General features: G+C 41.1%; 1 protein-coding gene across 3 annotated transcripts in view; it reads right to left on the bottom strand.

Moving 5' to 3' along the window:
- The window catches only part of plecb (plectin b), a 161,049-nt gene extending 137,557 nt beyond the window's left edge, over positions 1-23,492 (bottom strand). For 2 of the 3 annotated variants that reach the window (XM_049584131.1, XM_049584130.1), the window contains exon 1: positions 1,464-1,688. In XM_049584131.1, the coding sequence (XP_049440088.1) occupies positions 1,464-1,554 (91 nt within the window). In that variant the 5' untranslated portion in view covers positions 1,555-1,688. Of the gene's footprint in view, positions 1-1,463; positions 1,689-18,353; positions 18,551-23,355 lie in introns of those variants that run through there. The other variant, XM_049584125.1, reaches the window with a different exon arrangement.
- Between the last annotated feature and the right edge of the window lie 766 nt (positions 23,493-24,258).

The following is a 24,258-nucleotide window of genomic DNA, read 5'->3' on the forward strand; positions in this document are numbered from 1 at the left end:
TAATAGCTCTAGACATGTTGGAAGTCAGTTTCTTGTCGGTCTTCCACTCTTTCAACAATATGACTGCCAAAAGCCTTAAAACCTTCAGCAATATTTGCGCTTGATAACAGCAACTTCCTCCTGCTTTATGTCACAGGGCAATCTACCCTTTGTCCTGTGAGTTTACTATGAAATCCAACCCAGTGACACACAATGCAGACTTCAGTAGAGGCTGCCTTTTGGCAATAGCGCTGTTTGTTTACAGTAATAAAATCGACATCTAAAATCGATGTACTCATGATCTACTGATGTTCAACCCTTCGCAGCATTTATTTCAAAAAAAAAAAAAAAAATTAAAGAGAGAGAGAGAGAGATGTCCACACAAATAGACCCGCTGAGGAAGACAAACATGCAAACATGCTGATACACAGAAAAAAGCGACAGTGATTCAGCACAAGCCCAGTTGGATTTTCACAACAAGAGCGGGGGGAAAAAAACTGGGGCAATATTTATAGAGGAGCTCTCCCTCTTCCTGATGATCTGTTGGAACGGAACGGATGAAACATGCGGGAGGGAAAACATCTAACGGGGGTAAAAGTGAGAGAATATTAACACATGAGGTATGGACATGAAATGAAGCCTACACAAAACTTTGAAATGAAAGCACCTGGGGGATGCTGCTGGCAAAGTGAAAGGCGTAACTGGGTAAAGAGAGAGATGTGTTGTGGATAAATTGGCTCTGCTGCAGATGTGGATTTTGTTTCACCTGTCAGAACTCCGTCCTTTACATCGCCATCTTTCTCTGATTAATTCCCGCACCGTATGAAGATTTCCAAAAAAAGTAAAGTATGTCAGATAATCCAGCGAAGGCATGCTGAGCTGCACACTTGAGCAGATAAAGGGATAAAGGGATACAACGAGATGAATATTTGAGAAGAAAAGCACGAGCTCCCTGCGCTGTATTAATGAATTTCTCTATTGCTCAGCAGCACCTGTTAACGTCCTGTGTTGTGACTGGATCCAGGATAACAATCAGCAGAGCACTCGGACTTAAACTAAACCCCTCTCTTAGTCTCATCGAGGTCAGAGGTCAGCCGAGCGGGGTTTGTTGCTACGGTCACATATCAAAGTGAAGCACTCCTGTAAATCCAGCCGGACTCTGGTGGCAGAGAGGCAGCGTGGAAGAGTGACAGCCAGCATGTGCCCCAATCAATAAAACACTCAGCAGTCAGAGATGCAGCGTGCACGGCTGCTGTTCGTTTCCACACCCCCCCCCACACACACACAAGAGCCGGTATGATCAAAGGCACGTCAAGGTGCATATTCAAACAGTCATGTGCTTGCACCTGTGCAGAGTCAATAACACCATAAATAGACAAATGAATGAAGCCCTCCCTCTATAAACATGCAAAGACACCTCATCCATCATCATATGTAGTCGTGCTGTAGCTGTCAGCGCTGTAATGTGAGTGTAGACTTCCCACCTTTATACTTCTCTCTGACGTTTTCATAAGCCTGGATGAAGTCCTGCTCCTCGGCGTTCGGAGGCAGGTAGGCGGGTTCGTACATGGCCATGCTGGCTGGCACCCTCTTCTTCTCCTCCTCCTCCTCTTCTCGGCTTCTTCCTCTTCCTTTTAGGTCAGCTCTCTGTCTCTGTGCGTCTGGATGTGTGTGAGGCAGCCTGCCTGTGCTGTCCTCTGTCTGCTCCCTCAGCTGTGTGTGAACCCGCCACAGCTCCCAACTTCATTCCAAAGCCCGACGTCCACCCCCCACCCCCATCCCACCCCCACCCCCAAACTCCCCTCCTCTCCTCCATACCCTCCCATAGCCTGGCTCAGACACACTAATATAAATGTCAGGCCCCTCCTCTTAAAGATACACAGACTTGGACCGGCAGGCACCACACACTCACAGCTCGCTGCTTGCCAAGCACAAGCACAGCAGCAAGAGAGCAGAGCAGCAGCATAAGGCTCTCTAGTAACACTACAACTGAATTAGACCGTGATGGATGGCAAGCGGATTGTACAAGACCACCGAATTAGGGTCTCTTACTGCCAGAGCAATGTTGCAAATTCAATTCTCCTGCGTGTGACTCCTTCAAAACTCAAGGCTGAAATCTATTGTACATTGTGTTTGTTATATCAACCTCCGATCACAAAAACATGTATGCCAGGTACAGTGACAGCAGCTCAGCATCCACGTATGGGAGCAGCCACTACACTACAGGCACTTCGCACGTTAATCAAGCTCTATGATCAATGCTTTGCTAATCAGGTTAACTACATTGAAGCAGGTGAGCAGTGTATCTTTCATGATCCCGTGTGTCTGATGAATAATCAGTCAGTCAGTCAGTACTGCCACAACTTCTGGTGAGTGAAGTTTTGCCTGCACTTCAACAGCAGTCATCTACTACTGGATTTTGCAGTAATTTAACAGTGTAATCTGCCATTTATCTTGGGTCTGATAGATTTCCCTTTCCACCTTCAAATCCCATCTGAAAAAAAAAACACGCTGGCATATTAGGCCTGGTTTATTCGGTCTCATCAAGATTTGCATTGATGATGACTTTATGATGATGATTTTATACCTAGCTTTATTAACTATGATTTCTGTATAGTGATTTTATTAATTGGTACACAGTAGGATTTTCACACATGAGGCAGCCTCTGTGCTTTTAACTTGTGAGCCTGGTGTTAATATGTCTGTCTGTCTGTGGATAGATTTCTCATCCCAATAACACAAGGTGTCACGAAACTTTACAGATATTTAGCTGGGATCAAAATAAAATGGCCGAGTTCAAAGCCAGGTGTGGTCCAGGCAAGAGGGCTGGAAGTAGGGTGATAGGAAGTAGGGAAGGGGCCATTGCTCCCCTACGTTACACTTCTGGCTCATAGAAATTTTATAGGTATGTACTGTAAAACTTTTTTTCCCATTTTTTTCATCTAAAAAGTTGGGTGCGGGTTATAGACCGGTGCGACCTATAGACCAAGGTAAATGCTGACATAGGTAATTTGACCCACAAGATGGCGCTACGTTAGGCTGACCAAACGTCCTCTTTTGTCCGGGCATGTCCACTTTTCACGTCCCGTCCGGGGCGTCTGGGGGTCTTTTATAAACTGATGATAATATCCGGTTTTCCATGTTTTTGTGTGTGTGTGTGTGTGTGTGTGTGTGTGTGTTAGAGCAGCATATTTCTGTCTGAACCCGAGCCGAGCCCGACATTATTTAATAACCAAAGCACTGAGTTTGTGTCACACAGTGGTTACAGGCTATTTAACAGGCCGGGCGTGCGCTGTGGGTGCTCAGCTGCAGAGAGGGAGACCTCCATGTTTGAGACAGGAGCGGGAGGTGGGAGGTCCGACGCTTCTAGCAAGAGGAGAGGGAGAAATAAAACAGTATAAGATAAAATAAGAAAAACCTGTCTCCCTCTTTTATTTTATTTTCAGCGTTTAATCAAGGCGGTGGCGGGCGGCTGGAGGTCCGAGACTTCCAGAGAGGGGAGAGGTAGAAACAAACAGCCAACGTGTGTCTGTGTGTTATGTTCAGGTATTGTCACGTAAATAACAGTGCCCAAGCAATAAACAGGACAGACAATAGGATTTTATTTATTTTTACACTACATTTTCACTGTAAGCTGACCGATGTTGTTATACCATAATTTAATTTCCTGAAGAGGTTGTTTGGAAAATTACAATCTGAAAAGTAACCAAAGCTGCTTAAGAGGTTATTGTGTTTTGAATGTGTTTCAAATTAAAAATAAAGGGAAACAGTGTAGGAATAACTTGTATAACGTTTTTATTAAGAAATAGTAATATAAAACTAAAACCTTGTTTTCCCTGTTTTACAGTAGTTGTACACACACACACACACACACACACACACACACACACACACACACTTTATACATTTACTTTATACCATGAATTGCTGTATTGCGGCAGAGGTGATGCCATTGCAAGACAGTAGGTTTGCTCTTTTAAGTTTTGTTTTTATTGTTTAAAAAAGTTCAGTTTTACTTCAGTTGTTATTAGTTTCAGTATGAGTCATTAGGAGCAAAATTTAAGAAGTTCAGCATAGATCTTACAATACAAACACATTTTCCGACATCCCAGTCTCAATAAATATTTGTTGTGTTGACAGATTTGACCAAATGGACAAAGACTGAAACTAAAGACATTGCCTGTATATTTTTATTTTATATTAGTTAATTTTCTAAGTACACTATATGGTTGCAGTTATTATTTGTTTCTTTCTAAAGTCTGGTTTTTATTTTTATTTCAGTTACTTCAAAAGTTTTTTACACCTAGTTTTAGTTTTTAGTTTAGTTTTAGTCAATTACAATAACCTTGCCTCTAAACAAGCATTTTACTACGTTCCGGCAAGTTGCTTCATTTATAAAAATAAAAAAAGGTGGATAGGTCCACATGTAAGCCATCATGACATTGTGGGAACAACTTTTTCTTGGCCTGGGCATCCTCAGCTGTTTGTAACTGGGAAATCTGTCTATTATTCCATTTATCCTTCCATTTCCCCATTAGAGGTACATTTGGAGGGTTTGTTTTCCTTATTTTTAGTGAGGATCTTAGGACAGAGGATGTCATATGCTGTACATATTGTAAAGCACCTTGAGGCAAATATGTGATTTGTGGAACTGGGTTGTAGAAATACAACCGACATGACTATTATTTCATCAACATTAATTAAAAAACACCACACTGTTTCTGTCAAAATAATACCACCAAAGGTGCTGCAGAACCTTCATAACTGACATCAGGGTGAACACTTAGTTATTCTTTATTATTTCAAAGATGCAAAGGCCTTATGAGTTATTGTTCAATAATGCCTTCATTTAATCACATTTAAAAAGGAAGCAGCCGGTCGCTACAGGACATAATCTCATAACAAAGAAGAGGTCCACCCTGTCTGTGCCGCAGTGACACACTCCAGCTGGTAGCTGTTATGTTTCGGCCAGTCACAGAGAAAGCTGTAGCCTGCAGCGCGATGAATACATTCAAGGTGCAGATATGTCCTTGACATCCACCGAGAGCATCAACTGCTGGGGTAGCCACTGAATATTCAACAGATGCCCTGACCAGCCAACCTGATGACAGTCCAGACCAAAATAAATTACGGGTAAAAAAAAATAATAAAAACAACTATCAGTCAGCTACACATGCCAAGACTTTCTAATTAAATGTACCTGCCTGATTGTTAGATGATACATTTGTAAGGTACTTTGATTAATATGAAAGTAAGTTGTGGCATTAAAAATGATTAATAACATCGGTGTTGGCAAACAGAAACAGGAGCATGTCAACTAACAGAGACACAGCTAATGGCTGAGGCCAGTTTGGACTCTTAAAAACGATGTCTTGTTAAGGAGATTTATGATGGCACGCATCATAAAAATGATGAGAAAAGTAAAGAGGATATCATCCTGCACTGTTTCCATGCTTCTTTGCGTAGGAGTCTGCTGTAGCACAACAGTGGAGATCTGATGTAGGAAAAAGGAAAATCCCTGCAGTTCAGACCAACTATCAGACATTTCTTTGGCCAAGGCCGAACTGACATCAGCCAGGACTCTTTCCTGAGAGGAAACGTGATAAGTCCACTCCAAACTCTCAGAGAGAGAGAGAGAGAGAGAGTGTGTGTGTGTGTGTGGTGTGTGTGTGTGTCTCTATCTTTAAAATCACTCCAACAGGAAATTTTACTAACAGAGACAGAGTTAAGCACGCACGCAGCATGTTTTTTTAATGGCAAATTACAAACACAGTTTCGATTAAAAAGATAAAGAAATTTAAAAAATTGTGATTGTATGCCTCCATGCACCAGTCAAGTTCTACTTAAAGTTTAAGTCCATGTCTGTACAAACATGGATGCTTCATATACATTGTCCCCAGGCAGCAGAGATCTACACAATCAGCGCAGTCTCAAGGTGGACACACAAGATTAGAGTCACCAAGTCAGTATGTGACCAAATGTCTCCCTTCTGTTCTGGAGTTTTGACATTGAGTAATGGCCGGAGAAGTGTTTTTGCTCAACATTATGATGTCAAATTGTAGTTGAACTTTGACCTTTTGGATATAAAATGCCACTTCATTTTTTTATCCTATTAGACAGTATTAGACATTCTTGAGTTATGGCTAAAAAAAAACATGATTTTGTGAGGTCACAGTGACCTTGACCTTTGACCACAAAAATGTAATCACTTCATTGCTGAGTCCAAGTGGAAGTTTTTGCCAAATTTGAAAAAAATAAAAATAAATAAATCCATGGTGTTCTTGAGTTATCGCGTTCACAAGAATGAGACAGACAAGGTCACAGTGACCTTGACCACTGACCACAATAATCTTATCACTTCATTGCTGAGTTTAAGTGGAAGTTTTGCCAAAACACAATGCCTGCAGCCACGACTATCGCTGGCACAGACACACTTTTTTTCCCCAGATCTTACTACATTGATTTGATTACAATAATATGGTAGTTATTTAGCTTTCTTGCACACACTGAGCATAGCTTTACTTCAGGCAGAATACACTTTCAAGCTCAGCTCACATCCCAGCTACATCAGCTGATCTCAAACAGCCCAATCAGCTGATTGATGGAAGGGAGTCAGCTGATAAATCGCATGATTCCTTTCTTGGTGAATCTCATTCAGGGCGCCTTATTTAAACTGCTTTGGCTTGCCTACCGTTGCCGCATCCTCTACAAGTTGCTTTGCAACCCGCCTCCACCCCAGCTCCTCCTTTTCATGTTGTATCTGACATATCAATGTCATCTCTGTTTGTCATTGATGCTGCTCTGTTCTGTTCCTGGGGGGTCTTTGCTGCTGCTCTCACTGCCTTACGGCCAGGCTCCATCGGCTGCAAACGTAAGCGTCACGTCAGCGTAGCATCGCGGCGTATTCATTTGGGCTCCACTGACTGCGTACGGAAGCGACACGTAGAGAAGCCAGCGGGTTGTTTACCGTTTGCCGAGCCGAGAGGCTGCATGTAGGCTGCATGAAATGTTAAACCATTTTCCACCTAAGTTATTACATATATTTGAGTTATCTACAAGTTTACTGTACTGTTTGTCATCTACTCCCTTTCAAATGTCCGCCACGGACATTTACACAATGTCATGGATAAACATGGGTAAATGCATGAAAAAAAGTCATCACATATCACCTCTGATAATGGTTTATTCATTTAAAAACACATTGTGCTCGTTTAGCACACTATTTCATGTAGTTTTTAACTGCTGGAGGGTCGCGTAGGGGAGTGTAGCGCGACAAAAATATTAGAGCCGCGTAAAATAGAGAGTTGTCGCACGACAGATGGGGGTTGTCATGCCGCTCCCGTTGCTGGTGGAGCCGCTGTAATTGATTAACAGGGGGGCGAGCTGCTACGGGACTCGCGCTGCAGACATGTCGCGCCGCTGACGTGCCCAGTGGAGCCCGGCTGTTAGGCTTTCCATGAAAGTGCATGGAAGGGCAGGGAGGTTTGTTCACTCTGCCTTTGGCTTTCCTCATTTGCGCATGGAAGGGCAGAGAGGCGTGCACTCTCTGCCTTTAGGCTCTCCCCCTAAATGCATGGAAGGGTGGAGAGGTGTGCGCTCTCCGCCTTGGGCTTTCTGCGTAGGCCTATGAGAGGCAGAGAGGCCCCAGAACAGAACCATACCCCCAAATATAATACTGCAAATGGATAGAAAGTTTTCTTTGACTGAAGTGTTCCTGACTGAACTACATTTTGTAGATGTGCTTTTTAATAAGCATACCTGATACAAGACCTGCGGACTAAGGAACAGCGTTAGACAGATTAAACATTCATATGCAAATTATTGACCATATGAGCAATTGTGCAGCACTACTTGTTCACATTATTATGTATAAAGACACAGTGCATGTCCACCATAAATCACTGGGGCTTCACAAAAGGACAACATTTAAAAAGAGTGGGTGGCTGCACAGATAAGAATCCTTTAAAAGCCCAGGGCACAGTTAACATAACCTCCTCTTGAGGCTGCTTCAACCAGCTTAATGCTTACGTATCCCTTGAAATAGGGAGAGGCATGACAGAAGAATGACATCACCATGTGGCCTCCAGCTTCTGACAGATAAAACTGCACAGAACTGTAAGGAGAGGTCAGTAGCAAGCAAAGAGAATGAACTCTTCATCTATCATAAACTGTAACCAAAACATGATTAAGTGTAATGTCTAGCATGACATCAGGCCAAACTCACATCTCCAAGTGTCCAAGTATTGTGACATCAGTGTTAAACTTCTGGCCAACACATGTGGACGCTAAGTGAAGGCATTTAAAACTAAACATTTAGCTCTTCGCCCGCTATTAACACTTGCTGACAGTGGATCTCATATGTTCCTCAACACACACAGTGGTGACACTTAAGAGATACTTAAATTTCTTACAGGGTGCTTAGTGGATCATTGTAGCTTGGTGTCCACTCCCAAATAGCTGGACAACCAAATCTGGTTTCAGGACATATGTCTATTTAGTTACCGTAAGCTGTGACTTTAAGAGGTTTGTGATCTAAAAAGGTATGTGAAAATGTGTGTGTGTGTGTGTGTGTGTGTGTAGCTGAGGGTATGGTTCCCATATCTCATTCAACAATAGTTGACAGGTGCATGGAGGGGCCCGAGGTCCTGGCAAGTATTATGTAGCTTGCTTGTACAAGCTTTCCACATTAGAAGATCTGAATGTGTGGGCACAAGTCTCCATGTATAAACCCCTTAACATGCGTGTATGCGCACCCTTTCTTCATGTATGAATTCAGTTATGTAGGCTATGTGTGTCTATGCATTTGCACTTCATTTGATACTTTCTCTGTGAATTGTCCCAGGCAATGAAACGAACACAACAACCACGGCTGTAAAATCATTATTATTATTATTATTATGCATTTGGTGGACTATTCACTAACAAGTTAACATTGTATTAACCTTGTCATAAAGTCGACTTTGTCTAGTATACCTTTAAGGATCATGTAATTCAATGTAATCATTATAATAGCTACAACATACAATAAGTTATAAATTATGAATCTATAACTAATTCTGGATAACATTTAAAAGATATTGTTACATTTCCAATCTCTAATCGCATCCAATTCTCAACATTATGTCTATTATTGCATTCCCTGGTGGTTAAAGGTCCAGTGTGTAAGACTTAGGGGGATTTAGTGGCATCTAGTGGTGAGGATTGCAGATTGCAACAAGCTGAAACTTCTCCCAGTTTGTATTAGCCACAGAAGCCTTTCCTCTCCAAAACAAACGGTGATTAAAAATGGTTAAAACACTAAGTACAGCAATTTTACATTATATATCCGTGTTCCTCCTACAATGTTTGGCACATTGCAGAAGGCCAGTTTGCCTGTATGTATGAAATGTATGCTCACCTATTTAATAACTTAATATGTGCTCATCTTGTTTCTGATCAGGCCATTCAGGAGGTTTTTACGGTGAGCTGAATTCTCCTCAGAGGGCTCCTCCTCTCCCAGACAAACACTCCAGGTGATTTAAAGTGGTAAAAACACTGAATAAAGCAGCTTCACGTTACAAATCAGTGTTTCTCCCACGCTGCTTGGGCAGCTGGCCCAGCACCTGCTAATGTGTGTTTTTCTCTGATAACTTCAGATCCAGACATTCAGGAGGCCTCTTCCTCTCCACAACAAATGGAGGCAGTGATTTTAAATCAGCACAAACATTGATAAAGCAGTTACACGTTTAAACAATCTCATCATGGAGGGGCTGCTACTGATGGTGGCAGACACAAAAGCACAAAAAGAAATGGCACTACCTAGAGCCAGTGTTTGGTTTGTCCATTGTGAGCTACTGTAGAAACAAGGCAGAGCAACAACAGCTCATTTTAAGGTAACAAAATCACAATGCTTCTTATTTTCAAGTGATTATACTCTACAGTAAAAAATAGGCATGGGAATCACCAGGGGCTCTACAATACAATGTTATCATGATACTTTAGTCACGTTACAATATTATTTTGATTTTAAACACGTTGCAATATGCTGAGTATTGCAATAAAATATACTGCGATTCATTACCTGTTTTTAGATGCAAGTTATGTTCCCAAAGGAAAACTTTGTCAACATCTGTTTTATCTAATAAGATAAAGATTTCAGTCTGTTTATTTAACTTTTCATTTGTCATTTTTTGGGGGCAAAATGTATATAGTGAACTGAAAAAGCAACTGATTATATTATTAAGGTCAGCTACCTTAAGTTTAATTTGTATTTGTCAAATTAATAAAATTTATATATAATAAAGAAATAGATATTGCCACACAAAAATATTGCAAAACTATGCTGTATCAATATTTTCCCCCACCCCTATTATACGTACCATATTATATTCAATTTCTTCCAATATACACACTGGACCTTTAAAGAAGCTGGCCAGTAAATAGTCTGTCTCTATTTTTATCCAGGTGAGTCTCCGTCTCTTTGATATTCTAGTGGGGCCGACTCACAAGACAAAAGAAGATACATCATTAACAATATTAATGTTTTTTTTTCACACCACTCCATTCCGAGAATAACATGCCAGTCTCCACAAATCAGACCGCGTCTTTTATACTCAAGCATCCAGGGGGATTACCAAAGCACAGCTCACCGTTGATGGAAAAAGCCATGGGGGAAACAAACAAAACCTTGTGTACACACACACGTAAGCACACACACACCGGCAGGAGTTTAATACTGGCCAACAGCTAGACTGATAGTCTGGCTTCACAAGATGACAAACCTCTCAACAAAAGCGTGACGGTTGTTACTGTGGGAGAATTTATGGCTGGCTTGAACTAAAACAGGACTTATCATCTGCTGGATTTTGATGGAGGGGAAATTATTTTGTCAGTGGAGACGTGGTTTGAAAGTCAAGAGAATCTCTCTGTTTTTCCTTCCTTGTACTTTCAGCTCTCCCTGCTATAAATTAGGTTTATTATTACCTAAACTGAATCTTTGCCGTTGTAAATAGCAGACATTGGACTATGATTGATGGCATTTGACATATAATTGCTGCTTGTGAGCAGTGTTTCAGCATTTAAAGGAGCTAATTAAAGACATCTCCTCACCTCCCTCTTTCTTCTGTGTCACTGTATCAACTCATCATCACCAGTCTGACGGCATGACGCAGTCCACTGTCAGTCAGCCAGGGCTGGGGCTGTTCTAGCATAGTGCAATAATGTTGCAACGTTGCTGTAATAACAGTAAAGTAACTGTGGGACAAGCACAGAAACAGACCTGGCTCCCTCTTCTGGATATCCCAAACAGTGTCTGACTGAAACACTCTGATGCACTGCAGCAGCAAGTATGTTTTTCCACTTTCCTGCCTGGATCTGTCCATTTCACTGTGGCTCATTTATCAGATTTCAAACTGATGGTGAAGTTCAGCATTCCTCCCTGACACTGCGTGTAATGGGGAAAGCCCAAAGGTCAGATCTGTAAAAAAGGGAAAATAAAGCTGCTCTGTCTGACAGACTCATTCAGTGAGCATAAAACTTGCTGTCTGCTGAAATGAGGCAGAGCACCGTAACGCAAAGGGGCACAAGGAATACACTATGTAGTCGATGCTATTTGAAACGGGTGTGGGAAATGAGGCACATTTTCCAGAAGCTGAGATGACTCTCCAGGAACACTTTCAGGCTACGGCCTCTTTGACAGAAAGTGCCACCTAGTGGGCAAATGTCTTATTGCCATCTGAAGTGTGTTCGCCTATCAGTATAGAGCTTGATCTATGGTAAGTTGACATTTAATAAGCTATTGTAGCTGAACTGCAGCTGAGATCTAAGAATAGGTACAGGCCAATGCTGATAAAGAAACCCAGCATTTAGTTCACACAAGACATTTTTCAAATCTGAGGAATATGATTTGAAATACAAAGAGGCTTTCATAATGTAAGTGCATCACATTAGCAGAGCAAAAACGTGAAGCATAATATGATAAAATGCCAAAGTATCCAGCTCTAATGCTTCCATTAAATGTGTTTTATTGCACTATTATGGAACCCGCCTGAGGATAAGAGGCCATGTTCGTGTCGATGGTGTAACTGTCAGTGGTGCTACCACTGCATTTGTGTAGATGAAGATTTACAGCTGTGAAGGGGCATCTTTTCTCTGGTCCTGTAAATGCGTACACTGAGAACATGAGAAACACACAGTCAGGGACTCACATAATTCCTCCATACCGCCTGTAATATACAAGCTACATAGTCCTGCTCACATACTTGGGGCTCTGTTCATCTACACTGATTATTTCCACAGTAAATCTCCACCACTTGGGCCACAGTATGGAGAGTCTCTGTGTGGCAGCATCTCAGTGGCAGATCATAGCCTCCTCATAATGAATAATTGAGGGGTACTTTGCAGCGATGTTGGGATTAAGTACAGCTCAAGGCCAACACTGGAGCAACCACGACTGAAAGCGAAGCCAACATTAATGAAATAAAATTAAATTAGTGTCAACAAACTTCATCTCCTGAAATTAATATCACAATAAACCCAGAAGAAATATGAGATTTTACCTTTTTAATTTAATAACTGCTAATGCAACATGATGACTGCAATGATGACAAAATAATCACCTATTAAACGTTTTTATTAATTCATCAGACTGTAACACATTATGTGCAATGCAGACTATAAGTCCATCAGAACTACAGGCACTCGTTCTTTAGTACTTCCTGACAGTTTTTTTAATATAGCCACCTGACAAACAGAAATGTGTTGAGATTAAAGGGGAACTGCCCCGATTACAAGAGTCTGTTTACTGCGTATGTGAAAAGGTTGTATGAATCATTTTGTGGCTGCAAAGCTGCAGTGGAGTCTGATAAATTTCCTTAAGTGACATCATTTGAGTCATCATCGGTAAGGGCTTTAGAAAGACAAAGCTCAAAACACACGGCGTATTATGTGGCGCATGTCAAGTGCCACCCCTAGCACACACCAGAGGCATCACACTGCAGCTCGTTAAAAGACAACCACACAAAGCTATCTGTTACTGAAAGATCTGTACCTCTTCCACCCCTGCATTAGCTTAAAATCTCAACCTAAAGAGCTGATTTCCAGGGCTATGACTCGCCAGGCAATATCTTTTTGGCCATTGTCTTTATATGACTGGACAGTGGGTCGTTTAGCTCGGGATATTTCGGGACCTCAACAACAAGTCTCTCATCATCCAGTCTTTGTCACACATGAGACAACAACAGTCACAGAGTTCTCTTTGTACATTAATGGTGAGGAGAGGAGTAGAGCTGCCAGGGGAGCAGAAAAAAGGAGCTACTTTATAGGAGCTGGTATGGACAAGCAGAGAGCAAGGGGGCTGCAAGGCTGGAAACAGGACAGTGGCGTAAAGTGCCTGGTAACTGCTGTGGGGTTGCACATTGAAAATAATAGAGGCGTATTTTTTGACAACCGGCGTCTACCACCAGGGTGTTTTGGCTTTGACTCAAGTCATAAACTACATTTTTCTGGGCTGCATCCTACTGTGTGTCACGCACACTCTCCTGTCTATTATTCATGAAACTGAAGTTTTTATTCAGCATTGATTGATATGCTGCTGTGGTACTTGTATTACTTCATCAATTGTGACCCACTGTGAAAGGTAAAGGAACCGATCATAAATTCCCATATCCTACACAATACGATTATCACTAGGAGGGTGGTTATAAATGTTATTTTTTTTTCTACAGAACTTCCACTAATTACATAATCTGATCATTTCAGAGGTGCAATTTTCAATGAGTTCATGCTATTTCAAATAATGTTACCACTACAAGCATCAGTCAATACCTAACTTGATACTGGAAGCAGGCAATTCTAAACTAAGCAGCGCACCTCAACTGAAGAAAATGAGGCCATGGATCAGATCAAAATAACCTGTTAAAACAGACAATAAACAGATTGAAATAAATATGCTTTAAAACATAAAACACATATGAGCTGCAACTGTTTTCACGCAAGCCGTACATGTTTTTGGCGTCCGATGATATCCAGCCACGCAGAGAGTTACAGCTTTATTTACTGTGCTGTGGTGAAATAAAATCAACCTCCATTGAATTTTGGTGGTGGCAGAAGCCTCAGTGGTGGAGATCTCAAAACCAAGATAAATAATAAAGATAATATCTTGCAATCTTCATCTCATACTCCAGCCACAATGCAGAGATTCACGACCAAAAGCAAATAAAGTGGCCACCTTCCCTACCCCCTTCCTTCTGGCCCCCTTGCTTGGACCATCTTTGAACCGCCCATTTGTCACATTTCTACTGTACCCCTCAAGTGAAGGTCAATCAGTTATATCAACAGTCAACCAAAAGTTTGGCAGGGTTGAGTGTCTGACCTTATACTGAGTTATGTTGCAGAGCTTGGTGTCAGTCCTTGAGTACTGCTGTCATGAACTACACTATACATCAGAGATGACCCCAGCAGCCATACTGTGGACAGTAAATCCTCCCTGTCACCAGTCTGACAGCTGACAGTTTTCTCCACAAATTCAACGTAACACGGGGTGAGAAAATTATATACAAAGGGTCATTTTGTGGGAGAAGTATTCCTTGAGGAGAGAAGGCAGGAATTGTTATTAAAAATAATCAATGGAGTAGTGAGTGCTTCACGAAACAGACTTTAATGGTTACATTGGAGGGGCCTATCAAGTCCTCGTGTCAATCCCAAAGGAGCCCCCTCATTCCTATTTACAACTTCCTAATGTCACTGCTGGGTAAAAAGATCCGATGGTATGTATTCACTTAACACCAGGTCTTAACAAGCTTGCACTCTCATTTTTCGAGGCCTGTTCCCACAGGTGATTAGGGACACATCTAGGCTGCTTTAACTGGTAATTAGAAAGATAGATGTAATTTATAAACTAATTTAATGATCTGCAAAGTTGAGACAAGTCGTGTCCTTAAAAGACAGCTGAGAAGACATAAAAGAATACCTGTCCAATGCACCTTGAGCTAAACTTTTCCAATTTTGACTGCTTCACAAAAGGTATAACAAGACCAGTTCAGAGGGGGCTATTTTTGGCCAAGCATAATGTCTTCCTTGAGTGTCTAGATTATCTATTTATTTATATATTTTTATGTTGATGTCCATGTCCACTTTAGCATTTATCCATTTGGTTCTAACACTGTTTGATAAATCAAACAACTGTAAGGTTTCTCTGCCGACACAGGAGGATGTGAAGCTTCCAAGGAACCAGATAAACAGTACAGTGCTGTCTCAGCCTTACAGCAGGTTATCAATAATGAGAACTGTGCACAGGCCACTTCTGATAACCCTCTAGCACATGCTCATCTATATACAGTCAGGGATTCTGCTACAGCCAGTTTGTCAGTCAGCAGAGCCCACAACAAAAGCTCAGCCTCACCCATGGGTGCTGACACAGCCTGACCTGGCCTTCTGATGGATAGAGGAAGAGCTGCACAGGATGTGAACGCAGGCCTATTGTAGGTGCTAAAGTTATCCAAACTTCCTCTTACCCGGCAGGAGCACAGCATTCCAAAACAAACTTCATCAAAGACTTATTGTGCTAATGTTGGCACGATACAACGTGCAGGAGTACTGTATATCAGTACTTTCTGCATTACAATGATAAAAAAGTCATAAAAAATAAACACGTTTTACTGTTTGTATCAATGACTGACGATGTCCATAATTTTCCAGTCATCTCTTCATAGTTTCAGTGTAGATATGAGCCTGCCCTGCCTTTGGACACTGACTGTTGAGTCTGTAACACCATTTTGAAATGACTTCAATATTGAAATTTATGTGATGCAATTTCTTTTGGCATATCTGTCAATGCTGATACTAACATATCTGTGAAATGCCAAAATTGCCTGCTAATATCAGCCTGTTGAGTTGAGCTCTACTGTGTTGGAGGCACTGCATTGCAATGTGATGAGGTACAGGTTAGTTAATTGCATTGACACCATGATAACAGTTCTTTCACTCAGGGGTGATGTCATATATCAAATTACTTGTGTACTATTGCATTATTGACACAAGTCACATCATGTTATAGGAGTGGTACTCATAATTACATATAATGAGTAATGATTATGACTTGGCATTTCTAATAAACTGATTAATTTGCTGCAGTCAGTTTTACATGGGGTTCACACTGACAATGAACTGTGTCAATGTATGTAACACTTGGCCTCAGGCAATCAGCACATCACAGCAGTGGCACTGCTAACCCGTAGTGTAAATAAATACTGTGTTTCCAGCATCCCTACAGTTGAACTGGACAGGATCCCAGCCTATTGTTAAAGTAAGAAGAACCACACCTCACACTTGGAAAACTACTGTCTCTTGCCACTGTCCCTGCCTCAATGTATAAAATGTGCAGTATATCCTGTTCAGCTGGCAAAGCCCATTACCACTCTGCAGGGGAAACAAATACCTTACATATATTCAGTGGTGTTTCCTTTTTTGCTTACTGTATCACTTGTTAATTGTTCCTTAGTGAGCTGGCATATAAAGTTGCACTAGACAGGTCAAGGCTGCTTAAAATGCATTGCAGGGCTACAGCAGAAAAGAGCATGCTACCACACTGTTAACCCAACAGTGTATGATCCTGTTCTCAACCCCTACCACCATCAGACAAAGATGTCACAGAAATTAAGGACTCATTACTTTTAATACTTCAAGGCAATTTTTCAACACCAAGGTCCACAAAATTGAGGTACTTCTCACTGCTACTTCACCAAAACAATATGCACACACTAGTACGAATTTGTCACCTGTGGTATTTAGTTGTCAGTATCTGAAACTGAGCTCTCAGCCAAGTGATGTCATGCTGTCTGACAAGTTCTACCCAGAACACAAACAAGGACTTTCCCACAAAGGACAATGGCCCTGAAGAATGAATTTTCAATTGCTTTTCATTAGTCAACATTATAAATAACTTTCTTCTTCAGTCTGGTTTCCACTACAGACACCACCCTAATGCAGGTGTGAAACAACTTTTAAAATACACTCCACACTATTTCCCTTTTCCTTCTGTCCCTGTGTGGAATATTTTCTCTTTAAAGAAGTAAAAGTACCACCTCACGGTTGTATGCCTCCACGAACCAGTCAAGTTGTAGTTACAGTTTGCATTCATGTCTGGTTCAGACTCACATGTAGCCATGGCAGTAGATGATGCTTCAAATGTGGATGTTGCTGCAAAGAAGCTGCAAATTCTAAAATGTTGATGCTTTACCCATCTTCAATCCATCAGTACAGAAAATCAGCACAGTTTCAAGGTGGACACCCAAGATTAGTGTCACCAAGTAAGTATCCAACCAAATTTCTCCCCTCCTGTTCCTAACTTATGACCTTGAATAATGGCCAGAAAAAAATATACTGTCACAGTAAAGTTGACCTTTGACTTCTCTGATATAAAATGCCATCACTTCATCATTTTATTCTATTAGACATTTGTGGGAAATTATGTCATAATTAGTGTATGATTTTTTTTAGTTATGGTCACAGTGAGGTCACAGTGACTTTTAACCTATTACCACCAAAACCTATTTGGTGTATCATCAAGTCCAAGTGGACGTTTGTGCCAAATTTGAGGAATTTCCTCAAGGTTTTCTTGAGATATTGCATTCACAAGAATAAGATGAACAAGGTCACAGTGACCATGACCTTTGACCACCAAAACCTAATCAGTCCATCTTAAGTCCAAGTGGATATTTGTGCCAAATTTGAAGGAAAATTTCCTTAGGGTATTCTTGGGATATGAGGTTCACATGAATGGGTTGGATGGACATACTGACAGACAACCTGAAAACGCAACACCTACATGCGACCACATACAGCAGGAACATGCAAATTCTAACCTTTGATGGATGACATTTGTAGTTTGTTAGCTGTACTGCTCCATCCACTTTTTTTTTTTTAAATTGTCCTCTGTCAGAATATTAACTGCTCCTCAAGAGAAGGATGGTTTGGACACAGTTAATAAACAGGAGTCAATGGTACAAATATATCTTTTGAGTGAAATGTGTGAACTTATTATTTAGTTTGCAATTAATGAGCTTGCTAAATGTCAGCTAGCAGGCTAGCTAGCTCAGACTGCTTTCCCTTTCCCTCATTGGTAACTTTTTATTGAATGACATAGTGTGCAATCCTGAGAACAAAGACTCTGGGGGGGAATAAACAACAGCATGTTCCCGGCTTGCCCGTGAGCTACAGCAGTTCATCAACTTGCCCTGTGAATAGTCCCTGTGTCACCAGGCCCCCAGCTTGGACACATGGCTGAATTTGTACACAGGGCCTTAAAGGTGAGTTGAGTACATCTCTGCATCACTGAGAACATGTACACACTGTATCACGTGTGAGAGCAACACCGCAGCCGTTACAGTCAATCCTACCTGCTATACGAATGACAGCCCTCTCTGCTGGATCCAATACGTCCCCTGAGGCTGACTTGGAGCGTTTCACCCTCTGGTGTTTGGACAGGTTCCAGGGCAGGGTGTCTCCAGGACAGGGGACGCTGCTCCTCTCACCATAGCTTTCCTCCAGTGGGGTTCGATCCCTGTGTCTGTCTTTACGGGTTGCCATCACCTTCCTACCGGAGAGATTAAAAGAGTTTGAGAAAAGCTGGTGCAGTATCTGTCATGCTTGTTGTCCTGGGTATCATGCACAGTGGTTAAAACCCTTCCAATATTTATTTTTAGGTTGTCCAAGGCCTTTGAAACTAGGTTAAATGCTGAACAACTTGAAATTCTGCAGCAAAGTATCCAGCTAATTATTAAATCACTAACTCTTTCATGTATTAGTCAAGAGCTGAGGTGTTACAGAAAGACATGTATCAGCCAGGGTCAGCCTGTGTCGGGCTTTCTCCTGTGTGCTGTGACCTCACTCCTCTCATGTTTAACTGGCATTAAAATGTATGGCAAGATAAAACTCAAAACACCTCACATCAGAGTGCCATAAAATGCAAAATGCAGGGCGAGACACACACTGTACTGTGAAATACTATCGGTGGTGTGTGGAGATGTAAGCAGTTTGAGGCTCCATGACCATGATAAGAGCGCTGTATAGACCTTCACCCGCTCATGCAAAATACAAGATGTAACACAGCACCTCCACGGCTTATTTTGCCCATCTTATGTGGACTTTGGTCAGAGGATGAGAGATGAGTAAAGTAAAACATTTCTAGAGAGTATTACTCCACTGATTTAGCATTTTACTCCAATATCTCTGTCAGACTTACAATGAACAGTTCTTCAAAAAGGATCAAAATCGATACAGCAGAACCAGAAATATTGTCTGTTTTATTCCATCTATTTTCCCTCATGTCAACACATGGCACCTATATTACACACACTACAACTAGACCACCTACAATTAAGGCAGAGATTAAGGTGCACTATGCTAGTAGCTGCTAATGTATCCTTAAGCTGCTAGCTTCAGTCAGAGATTAGGAGTGGGCTACAGAGGTCTGCTCAGTTTTTCTAACTTAACATCTCCAGATTCTTTTTTGTCATTTCCAAGCATGTAGTCTTTGGTATTAGGGAAAAAAGAAGTAGTAGTATTAGAGTAAACTAGAATTACTGCAGCTGTATGAAGTTGACCATTTTATCCTATTAGACATTAGTTTGAGGTTTTGTCATAGCGCAATAATCTTTGAGTTATGGCTACAAACATGTTTTGTGAGGTCACAGTGACTTTGACCTTCAGCCACCAAAATTCTAATCAGTGTATTTTTCAGTCCAAGTGGAGGTTCGCGTTCATGATATTGAGACAGACAAGGTCACAGTGACTTTGACCTTTGACCTATGACCACCAAAAGCATATAAGTTCATCATCAAATCCAAGTGGACACCTGTGCCTAATTTGAAGAAATTCCTTCAAGGCGTTATTGAGATATTGTGTTCATGAGAACGAGATGGATGAGAGGTCATTGTCACCTTGGCATTCGACCCTTGACCAGTAAAATCTAATCAGTTCATCCTTGAGTCCAAGTGAATGTCTGTACCAAATTAAAGAAAATCCCTGAAGGCCTTCTTGAGATAATGTGTTTACAACAATGAGACAGACAAGGTCCTGGTGACCTTTACCTTCGATCTATAACTACCAAAAATGAGTCAGTTCATTGTTTAGTCCAAGTGAACATTTGTGCAAAATTCACTCAAGGCTTTCTTGAGATATTGTGGTCACAACAATGGGACGGACAGACAACCTGAAAGCATACTGCCTCCGGCCACAACTATTGGTGGCACAGATACAAAAGAATATGGGTAAAAATGTAGGATTTCGAGGGGAAAAAATCATAATACCTGAATAAATTCATGTTTTTGAGTAAGAAAAATCATAATAATACAGGAATTTAGAGGTTATAATTTAACGAAATACTATGCTAGCCATACTATTTCACGAAAAAAAAGTAATTTTACGAGAAAAGTCATAATATTACGTGAATGAACTCAGAAATTTAAGAGACAAAACTTACAAATTTATGCCAGAGTCAGATGATATAGTATAAAGATTGAAAAGCAACATCTGAGTCAATAAATAATAAATTAAAATCATCTCACACAGGATTTGAAAAAGTCTTCCTCTCGATCAACTAATCAAACACATCTGTCCTGACCTCCCTCATTCTTTACACTAGGTCACCTGACTTTCTGGCATAAACTTTTACCTTTTTTTCTAGTAAATCAATGAGTTTATCCACGTAATATTACAACGTTTTTCTCATAAATTCCGACTTCATTCATGTAATATTATGTCTTTTTTTCTTGAAATCGTATCACTTGGTTTTATTTTTCAATTAAGTTTTCTTTTATCCTAAAAAAGCATATTTTTAGCATTTTTATTTTTCATTCCTTTACTTTTTCTTAATGTGGACCTAATACTCTGTTGTGCTTCAGCCCTAACCAGTGCTGGCTGACTCAAGTGACATCACTTGAATCAATTTATCAGCTTCTGGAGCCGGCTCTCCAGCTTTTATCATATATGCAGTGATACTCCCAACACCTCTGATATGTAGAATTGGTGGAGTTCCCCTTTAAGTCAACACTTTATAATACTGCTATTCATCACTCACTATACAGTAGGTGTAGTGTTGACTATTTGCTCATTCTCTGACCTTTGGCTTAGGTTAAATATTTACCAGTAATGCATCCCATCAGTAACTGTATAAATAGTGACAGAGCAGAATGGTCATCCTCTGTGAAATATCACAAGTCTCTACATATGACATCATAGCCATCCTACAGCCCATTAATGTTTCGTACAGTACAATGTGTATATTGCTGAAGGGAAATTAATCCATAATAAAGCTGTCCTATTTGCAATTGAAAACCCAATGGCGGTTGTTAGCAAGACAAGTGCCACATAATAGCTTACAATTTATATGACCACGATAACCGTTAAAGGTGTGTGAAAATATGTGCTGAGAGATCAGGAATGACACAGCCCAGGGTAACACACACACCCTCGCTTAGTGAAAGTACAACCATCACAAACCTGAGCTAGTCAACACAGAGTAGTTACATGAGTCATCATAAACACAGTCTGTGTACCTGCCAAATAAAAGTGAAGTGTGGCTTCCTGAAAGGCTCTCTGAGGTGACACCTTCTCACACTTTCTGTCACCTCGTGACACAATCACTTGATCTTATGGCAGAAATATTTAAAGAGAGCTCAGGAAGCATGATTTGGCTTAAAGGATAACTATGGCATTTTTCAACCTGGACTCTATTTCAAAGTGTAAATTGGTCTAAGAGACTGATGTGAACAACAGTTTTTGAAATTGCTCCAGTATTGAGGGAGGTGGCAGCAGCCGGCAGCCACAGAATAAGCTGCAATGGAGGCACATGGGGCAATTAAACATAGTCACTGTATGTCCATTGAAAGTGGCTATTTCTGACACAGAGCAGCTCAGATTGTTATCATTCTTTACCTTTTCACTTGATCCAGTCTGTTTGTTATTACCTCCTCAAGCAGAAGTCTCTTTCAGAAATATCACAAGCTGTCACTGGTTGCAGGAAAACAACAGTGGAAACGTGTGTGAGTTCTGGAGAGAGTATCATAACAAGAGTATTCTACATTAAACATAGTTTAGTGTTACCTAAAATGTTCAGTGTCATGGATGATTATTTACCTGATCTCAATTATGTGGATGAAGGTTTTGAGTTTGACCGCCGGCAGTATTTATGTGAGCTGGAGTATACACGTAAAAAGAGGAGGAGGAGAGAGGCAGCAGAGGGCAGCTGCTGTAAGGACATGAGGGTGGGAGCTGCAGGTTGAAAATGACAACGTTATCCTTTAAAGGTCCAGTGTGTACGATTTAGTGGGATTTAGCAGTGAAGTTACAGAACTGAAACGTCATCCTTATGCCAAGCAAGCATGCAGGAAGACCTCTGAATCTCGAGCAAGTGTTTAATTTGTCCATTCTGGGCTACTGTAGAACAACATGGCGAACTCCTTAAAAGAGTATCCACTTTGCATATAAACATCCCCTTCTAAGGTAAAACACAACTATTCTCATTTTCAGATGACTATACACTAATGAAAACATAGTAATAAATATTATACAGTATGCCTTTAACTACAACAGCGATGATTTGGATATTAAATAATGTGAGTAAACATATTTATGTTGCGTGGTTAGGACAGTGACACACCCACTGTGAGATATAACCCTGTTACAGTGGGTGATAGCACTGCTGTAACATGTCACAGCTGACCTGTGTTCAGAGTTCAGTTATCACGCTGCACATGGAAATGTTTTGCAGCCCAGTAAGCACTGGGTCATGATGTCATTACGAAACAGTAACTAGGTTTTCAAACACTGACAGGCAGCAAATAATGTATTTATTCATTTGTTTCCATGCCCACATAGTATCTGGAGCATTTGTTGACACTACTTACATTAAAAAGGAGCTTATTGCCATGTATTATGGTTTTACAGCATTACAGGCCACACAATATCGAAACTGAAATGAATGGCCAGTGCTGCAGGATTACAGTAAAAGCCAGACTACTAACTGGCTCATAAATTTTGTTTACATTAAGAAATTGTGAAATTGTCTGCAATTTAGGAACTCCAGTAGGAGTGGCAGCCACAGTTTGGTTAGAAAAGGGCAGTAATGCTAATTGGAATATATTATTCAGAACTGTGGTGCAATTAATCCTTGCATGACTGTGCTGGATACTTTAAGAAATCTAGGAGCCTGCACTACTGGCCTGATTCACCTGCATAAAACGCACACAATGTATGATGACTCAGTATGACAAGTTAACACTAGACTACTCTTCTGTCTCTACAACACACCAGTTTTTCCTGAAGTGTTCACCCAAACCCATGCGCGCGCACACACACACACACACACACACACAGCAGCAGCAGTGAAAATCGTCTTACCTTACTGCTGTGCTGGATCAGTGCGTAAAAAGCCTGTCAAACAGCCATGAACGCATGTGGCGGTGCTTCTGTCTGTGTCCTGCTGCAGGTTATCGCCAGCCAAAACAAATAAAGCCGACTGCCCGTGTGTGTGTGACAGCGCATTGCATGTGTGTGCCGGTAATGTTGAGATAGCCACTCCTTTTACAGGAGGCAGGGCTGGAGGAGGCTGGAGAGACGACCCGCCGTGCAGAATCCGCAGTCATCTGTGATGTTTGTCTTTGCTCTGCCCGCTCTTTCTCATCTAATGTCCGACTCTGGCGACACCTCCGAGTTTAATGGTCGGTGCTCATTCATGCAGTCGTTAACTATCATCTCAAAGCTCCGAAATGCTGCTTCTAATCTTCATAATTGCAGAGGTGAGGAGGAAGCGTCCTTGGTCCAGCCACACCACGGAGCTGCTGTGGAGCTGCTGCACCGATCGACAGCAATTAACGGTGTTTGGCCACCAGCAGGGTCTCGTGCTGCGGTGCAAAGCTGCATGACTCACTGTTCCATTAGTTTGCCTGGTTGTCCCGGGCCCAGCACTGTTGTGTCTCTGCAAAGCTCTCAGATATTAACAAAATTACGCTTTCAGACAGTGGTGATGTTTGGATGAGGGTCTCCTAATAGGATGGGAGGCGTTTAATTAAATACTCACGTGTTAACAAATATCACGTGACACACATGCTTTGTTAAAAAATGCAAACACAGTGTGACCTCATGCTGGGAAACAGCAGTGATGGAAAGTAACCAAGTACATCAAGTACACTACTACAGGTGCATCTCAAAAAATATCATGGAAAAGTTCATTTTTTCCCTTAATTTAATTCATTACACATAAAGTGAAATAATACGAGCCTATTTTTTGTTTTAATTTTGATA

The sequence above is a fragment of the Epinephelus fuscoguttatus genome, linkage group LG8, assembly GCF_011397635.1.
Source record: "Epinephelus fuscoguttatus linkage group LG8, E.fuscoguttatus.final_Chr_v1".
Classification (NCBI taxonomy): Eukaryota; Metazoa; Chordata; class Actinopteri; order Perciformes; family Serranidae; genus Epinephelus; species Epinephelus fuscoguttatus.